The 7,718-nt window shown below is 34.6% G+C and overlaps 1 protein-coding gene across 7 annotated transcripts in view; it reads right to left on the bottom strand.

The window, feature by feature from the left end:
- The window catches only part of LOC129274059 (leucine-rich repeat flightless-interacting protein 2-like), a 32,988-nt gene extending 26,035 nt beyond the window's left edge, over window positions 1–6,953 (bottom strand). For 6 of the 7 annotated variants that reach the window (XM_064108655.1, XM_064108654.1, XM_064108652.1 and 3 more), the window contains exons 1-2: window positions 6,847–6,929; window positions 5,924–5,977 (exon numbers count right to left, since the gene is read on the bottom strand). In XM_064108655.1, the coding sequence (XP_063964725.1) occupies window positions 5,924–5,977; window positions 6,847–6,876 (84 nt within the window). In that variant the 5' untranslated portion in view covers window positions 6,877–6,929. Of the gene's footprint in view, window positions 1–5,923; window positions 5,978–6,846 lie in introns of all 7 variants that reach the window. The other variant, XM_064108656.1, reaches the window with a different exon arrangement.
- Between the last annotated feature and the right edge of the window lie 765 nt (window positions 6,954–7,718).

The raw sequence follows: 7,718 nt of genomic DNA on the forward strand, positions 1-7,718 counted from the left end.
TCAGCGCTATACGCTGTATTTGGGTGGGGGGGGTTCTCTTCTATTTGAATATTTTTTTTTGTAAAAGGGTGGACTTGCCCTTTAAAGCCATGATTTTTTTTTTTTACCAGAAACAAAATGGTTCTACAAAAAGGATGCTGATGTAGAATCCACACTTTAATTTAATCTTATGGATTGGATTCAATGTTATCCATTCATGTATACATGTTTGTTCATGTACAATGTAGTTTGCTGAAAACATTTTTTTTTTCAACATTCCCACATATTTCTCTATAAATTATCTGAAATGTATATGTATCTCATGCTAAACCTTGAAAATGGTGTCTAAAATTATCTGCAACGCAGTCTGGACAAAATAAAATTGGATAGTGATATTAAAGTATATAAAGTCTTGAACTACATAAGCCTACATGTAGTACATGTAGCTCCTCTGGCCTCTTGCTTCAATGTGTAATGTAGGGTAAAGCGAAGCCTAATCCACTGGCGCGCAATAGATCTGCAGTATAGTATGTTCGTACACTTTGGTCAATGAACGCATAACGGACTACCAACAATGGTCCGTCTCTACAGGGCACATTATCCCAGTATCATAGCACATTGGAGCTAACTTTATGCGGATGTCTCACTTGGCATTTCATAAACACATCAAGGGAACGTTGCTGTCGGCTATAATTACCCAGTCTAAACAACACGTCAGGACAGGGGTTCCAGTGTGTGGGACTAGAGCAATTTATTTTGAGCCGCATCACACCCTAGTCTCAGCTCCAGACTGCTTGTCCATATTATCATTATATTTCAAGTTAAATTTTTATTTTTAAATAATAATAAACAGTTCTTGTATAGCGCATATCACGATTATGAATAAATGTCTCTATGCGCTTCCAAAGGACTTGGATATTATTACCCCAGCTGTAGCTTGGCAGCCGTAATTACTAAGATTACAGCGCACACGCATTTCAAGGAATAAATTCCTGCCAGGTACCCATTCACCTCACCTGGGTTGAGTGCAGCACAATGTGGATAAATTTCTTGCCGAAGGAAATTACGCCATGGCTGGGATTCGAACCCACAACCCTCTGTTTCAAAGTCCGGACTGTAAGTTAAAGACTGTAAGTTTGATTCATAATTTTAAATCATTACAAACATATCTTGAATAAATGTTAGAGATTAGAGATTCAATCTAAAATCAAATATGGATGTAAATTTTTTAATGAAAATTTTGCACTATACGTGTAGCAGTGCACACTAATGTTTCCACTCGCACTACATGTACATGTATCTTCCTTTCTTTTTGTCGATATTACCCAACACTATAAAATACAAATTGACTTCCTTTTTTTTAATCAATTTTTATCACTAAGCTAGAAACATGACGAATGGGGGAAGGAGGGGGCAAAAGAAAATACATGTAGGTATTTAAAAGCCATCGATTTTTCTAATTCTAGAGTAGAATTACATGTATAGGCAGCCAAAAGTATCAAGACCTTCATGTTATCTTGGCTCTTTTTTTGAGTGCATATGTAATGCAGTCTGAAGTAGGAGACTAGATTTACTTCATTCAGATTCAGATTCAGATTCATCTATCATTCACTCAATGCTGCTTGATTCAGAATGCAATGTACTTTGGAGTCTAGTCTCCATCCTGGACATGGTACCCAAAATTGGTGTCAAAATTGAGTCTGTGCAGACTAGTCATCACTGTGTATCTATGTGTATTTGTATATTTTTATATAAAAAACATTCAAGACTGAAGAGGAAGACTAGCAAATCCTTACACGTAAAGGGATACTCCCGGCTGAAGATATTTATATCTCAATAAATAGAGTAAACTTTACAGAGCAAAATGCTGAATATTTGATCAAAATCGGATAACAAATAACAAAGTCATTAAATTTTAAAGATTGGCATTATTCCGGTGAAACAGTTTGAGGCATGTCTTCATGAATATTCATTAGGTGGGCTGATGATGTCATATCCCCGCTTGTTCTTTTGTATTTTATCATATGAAATTAGGTTTATTCAAAAATTTTCTACCAAAAACTAAAACAATTGGATTGACAACTAATTAAGTGCATTAATTGCTGCAACTTATTTTGTCACAATGGAGGCACATCATTTACACACATATGAACAAATGAAACAATTATGATTTCATGAAATCACATATTAGAGGAAAGAGGGGATGTGAAATCATCAGCCCAAATAATGAATATTCATGACGATGTGCATATAACCATTTTCACAAAATATTGCTAAACTTTAAAATTCAATAACTTTGCTACATGTATTTGTTATCCGACTTTTGCGTTTTGCTCTGTGAATTTTACTATATTAAAGATATTAAATATCTTCAGCCTGGAGCATCATCCAATAAGACATTTGTTTGACAGTGAAAAATGACCCACAGAACCTGTATTGTTTATATTGCCATAATGATGTCTAGAAACTGAAACCAAAATTGCCATCAACTTTGGATCATAATCACATTTAAAGTTTAAAATTATAGCATGTGCTTTAAAGTGTACATGAATGGAGAGAAATGTGTACATGTATCTAGTCATACAGCACTCAGCGGTACAAACATAAAGCAAGCAGGTACTATAAAACGAGTAAAATACACGATACAATATCCAGGCATAATCCAGGCATACACTGATTTTACATGATATGTAGGAAACTTAGAAAATAATTGAAGAAAATGATTTTTCTGATTCTTAGTATTAAAAAGCAAATGCTCTATTTTTTTATTTGTAACAGAAACAGAGAAACTTTTTTGATGAACAGAACAGTGTACCTCAAACCGGGAATAAGTTTCCTGGTATCGAATTGCAATTTGGTCCGAAGATTTCAATTACTGCAACACAACATTTCTTGTGTGTAGCAAGAACTGTACAGAACATAGTTCGAAGCTTTGCTCAAGATTACAACCAGAAATGCTAATTTGAGAAGTAAAACAAGTAGACCGCCTCTGGCAGTCTCACCTGCATTATGCAATTCAATATAGCAGCAGTGCTGACTTTGAAAACAACTATTGAATGATCATTCACAAAAAACACCATTCATATGATAATACCTGAATGACCTTTGACCTTGATCATGTGGCCTATTAAGACTCGTGCAAAGTGATACATTTACTTGATTAACCTTTCGTCCTTGTTTTATGAACTAGATCCATAAAGTTTCAAAGTTATGAAGGCAATTCAACAATACCCCCAACATGGCCAAAGTTCATTGACCAATAAATGACCTTTGACCTTTGTCATGTGACCTGAAACTTGCACAGGATGTTTAGTGATACTTGAATGCTCTTACATGTATTTCCAAGTTTTATGAACTAGATCTATTAACTTCTTAAGTTATGATGGCAATTCAACAATTACCCCCCAACATGACCAAAGTTCATTGACCCTAAATGACCTTTGCCTTGATCATGTGTCCCAAAACTCAGGCAAGATGTTCGATGATACACCATTACTCTTATGTTCAAGTTTCAAGAACTAGATCCATAAACTTTTGCGTTATGACAAAATTTCAAAACTTAACCTTTTAAGGTTTCAATGTTGATTACCCCAACAGGGTCTATGAAGTCCATTGACCCTATATGACCTTTGACCTTGGTCATGTGATGTGAGCTGAAACTCAGGCAAGATATTCAGTAAAAGTTGATTACCCTTATGTCCAAGTTTCATGATCTAGGTCCATATACTTTCTAATTTATGACGACATTTCAAAAACTTAACCTTGGTTTAAATCATGTTGACGACGCCGACGTCGCTGCCGCCGGAAAAGCGGTGCCTATAGTCTCGCTCTACATTTAGTCCCTGCTCAAATAAAAAAAAAATATATATATATATGCAGAAACAAATATCCACTGAACAGTTTTGACAACAAGCAAAGTGCTCTTCATTCATCTCAAGCATGAAATTGCATATTGAAGAACAATATCATAACAAAATTTCTGCATCATCAATTTATACTGTCACTGGTTCCACGAACAATGAGATGAAAGAATGAAGAGACTATGGTTTACCATTATCCGATGACGATACTAGGGTTGTATGTACAGTATGGGTGGCATTTCAAAATAATCACAGAATAGTATAGAGGGTTAATAGTTAAGAATACTATTAGGAAGGGAGTTTGGCTGACCAAGGCTGTGTTCAATCAATATTTCAAAAACCTAGAAACAGTTTTAAAGATATTTGATTCAACCACAGTTGCATTCAAGCAAGTTTGGTTACAAAAAATTGGAGCTGCAGAATCACAAAGTCCAATAGACTGCACTGCAAAGTTCATTAACAATTCTTATTAAAATCAAACGATCCAGTTTTGTATGATGCGCAGTGGATGGGCTTTAATAAGGACAGCGATGAAAACTCACTTGAATGCTATCCTGCATATTAAGGATTTATTTTTTGTGGTTCATTTTTGAGATTCTAGTTTTAAAACATTAACTGAACACACCAGAAGGGCAAACAGATGTATACGTATTATTCATTTGTTACCTTCCAAGATTTTTCTGGTCGACCCTTTGCAGTTTAAAATCACATTTGAAGGAAAAAATAGCAGAGGGTCATACTTATTACGAAAATAAACTACAATGCTGCATGTATACTGAAGGTGATAATAGACCAGTTCGTAGTTACTCATGGACAATTTTAGTCAAATGACCTTTCATTTCTTTCATTATTATAGGCAGATTTCAAAGCAAGATATTACGTAAGCTTGCCTTACATAGCAGGATGAAGAAATTGAATAGACCAGGTGACTAGAATAGCACACCAATGAACACTTAATGAAGGTATTTGTTGCATTCCTACTTTGAATGCATATCATAGCATGTTGCACAATGTACTTGGCTAACTGTGAAATACCAGTCGTTGTGGACGCATTGTTGTTTTTTGTGGATGTAAATGAAAACCACTATTCAAAAGAATATATGCATAATCAAGACATCAAAGTTGGTGCTTATCTCATTAGATTTTAAACCACCATGTCACGTTAATACAAATGACCTTTCTCTGATCATGCGTAGAATCTTTTGATCATGCGCAGAAAGGAACTATGAACTGGCTTATTATTCAAGCAGGGATTTACAGCTAAATTCCAGTTTAAGAAGCATCCCACATACGATACAGATTTTGAAAAGTTGACTGTACTCTTTGACACTGAATATCTCTATTAAAAAATAGAATTATTGATAAGTACTGTCTAATTGTTAAACCTGCTTTGTGCATCATAACATATCAACTTCTTATATAGCACACATCAATCACTGCTGTAGATTGAATTAATTTTTTTCCAAGAAAAACTGCAGAGATAAATACAGTTTATCAATTCATTGTTAATCCCAATACCACAATTTAGTTTCACGAAGTCTCGCGATCGATCATGGGGCTGATATTTACAAAATTGATCATACACATTAATCAATGCAACCAATCATAGAATAGAAAATATCAGCCTTCATGATCAATCACTACTATGTTATGGAGCCCAGAGTTATTTATGCAAGAGATTTCCCCGCATCGATCATGGGTGAGGATGTAAAATCAATTTTAATATCCTGTCCCTTCTTCCTTGAAAACCTGCAATCCAAACTACAAATCAGTTTGAATGCTTCACTTCAGAGGAGAAATTAGGTGAGCTCCAAAATGACCAGCAAATGATAACTTGCAAAATATGTTTAGTAGTGATTTTTAAATCGTAATAATTTCTGTATGTGAACTCCCTTGGTGTATGGCGTCAGTAGATGGATGGATGCATTCCCTGCCATTGGCAATGCACAGAACAAACATATGCTGAATGCAAAAATTCACTTTCAGTAGTCATGATAATACATGTACATGCATTAAAGGAAAGCTACTTTTCATAAAAATAGAACTTCTGCATGTTGTTGGATTGGAATGGGAGGCATACTTACAGTCTTTTTTTCTTCTTGTTGCATTTTATATTCCATATCCATTTTCTCGTCAACCTGAGCAAACAAAAAAAGAAAGTACAGAGACAAAGAGTAACATTTACGATTTTGTGTCGAATTAGTATTGAGTGTATTCAAATTAATGTGTAGAAGGGCACAAAGCAAGGAGAGAAAGATTGTAACAGAGCCCTGGATGATAATGAAGCATCAACAGAGAGATATTCAAGATGTATTCATTCAATCATTGCAGCACCAAGGCTGAATTGCCACTGAATTCACAGTGAAGAAGAAAAAACCATATAATTAACTGCACATAATTTCAGCTACAATAAAACAATTTTTACAATAATTCCAATTTACAAAAATAATTCAGATTAGGTCAATCAATTCCAATTGATGTTTCTATTTTCAATAAACAATGATAATTACAATTCACAATGATATATTGTGATATATTTACATATATTCCATAAAATTGAGTGTGAATGGGGATAAAAGAGATGATGGTTAGAACATGTGGGGTATACATGTAGATTATCCACAGCCTCGATAAGCGGGTCTTTAATTGATGTCCAAGTAACTGGACATATTGTTTCAAAGAAAGAATAAGCAGTGTTTTGTTGCATAAAATGAATAAATCAAGACTTTTGCCATAACCCTTTCAATAATTTGTGAGTGCGGACGATGGGCCATTTCGCCAAAATGAATGAAAAGGTTGACGATCAGAAGAGTCAGACTATCTCATTATTTCATTGTTTTTATAGTTTGCAAAACCTTAAATTGAAATCTACCCTATCGTAACAAGAAATCTTGATTTTTTTATACTTTCACATTTATCATTGCTTGCTACAACTAGAGTATGTGCTATTAAAAGCTAGAAGGTTCTTTTTTTAAATAATTACTACATGTACATTTGAAAGGCTTACTTCTTTTTGTTGCTTTTCCAATTCCAACATTCTGATTTTCCTGGCCTCAGCCCTCGCTTGCCTTCTTTGAGCAAGCTTCGTTTCCGCCTGAAAAAAAGTAAAACAAAAAATAACAAGGAAAATGAGAAGTGGTCACGAAACAAATCATAATCAAGATTTAATTTATTGCATTTATGAACAGTGAAAGTAAAATCGCAACACTGTAAATACTCATCCACAAATTTTTGCTCAAATAAAATAATTTGTTATATGTGTAGTAAGTGTTGACACTTACCCATGCAATCTGCTTTTCGCCTTCCCATACAACAAAATGATTATGAAGTCCCAATTCAAAGTGCTTATCAATAAATTAGACTCGCTGTAGGAGTGATTTCAGTATTAAATATTGAAAATAGAAACTAAACTTAGTTTTGAATAGGATATCATCATGATCGAATTAAGTGTTTCCAAAGTACTATCACCATAAAAAGAGGTTTTGAAAATGGGAAGTCCTTTAAAGATGTGTTCAATTTTGGTGCTTACATTATCTTAATACACACATACGAACCCATATCAGGCGCAGCTCCAGGGTGACACTTTTGCAGGCTGCAAACTTGTCTACAGTGTATATTATTTGACCCCCCCCCCCCCACCAAAAAAAACAAAAACACATCATCGCTCATTTTACTGGGTGCGCAATGAAGGCATTCTAAGGGGAGCACCATTAAATTTTCAAATTGAATATTTAATGGGGTGCACCTAAACCTTCCGCCACCCCCCTCCCCCTGGATAAGCACTTGCATATCACAGGCAACTCTAAAGAATTAATTTGTCGAAGAAGAAAAATTAAGAGCATTGTTTGCTTGTTGTTTGTCAAGTAATTTGCAATAGAG

The sequence above is a fragment of the Lytechinus pictus genome, chromosome 13, assembly GCF_037042905.1.
Source record: "Lytechinus pictus isolate F3 Inbred chromosome 13, Lp3.0, whole genome shotgun sequence".
In the NCBI taxonomy this organism is placed as follows: domain Eukaryota; kingdom Metazoa; phylum Echinodermata; class Echinoidea; order Temnopleuroida; family Toxopneustidae; genus Lytechinus; species Lytechinus pictus.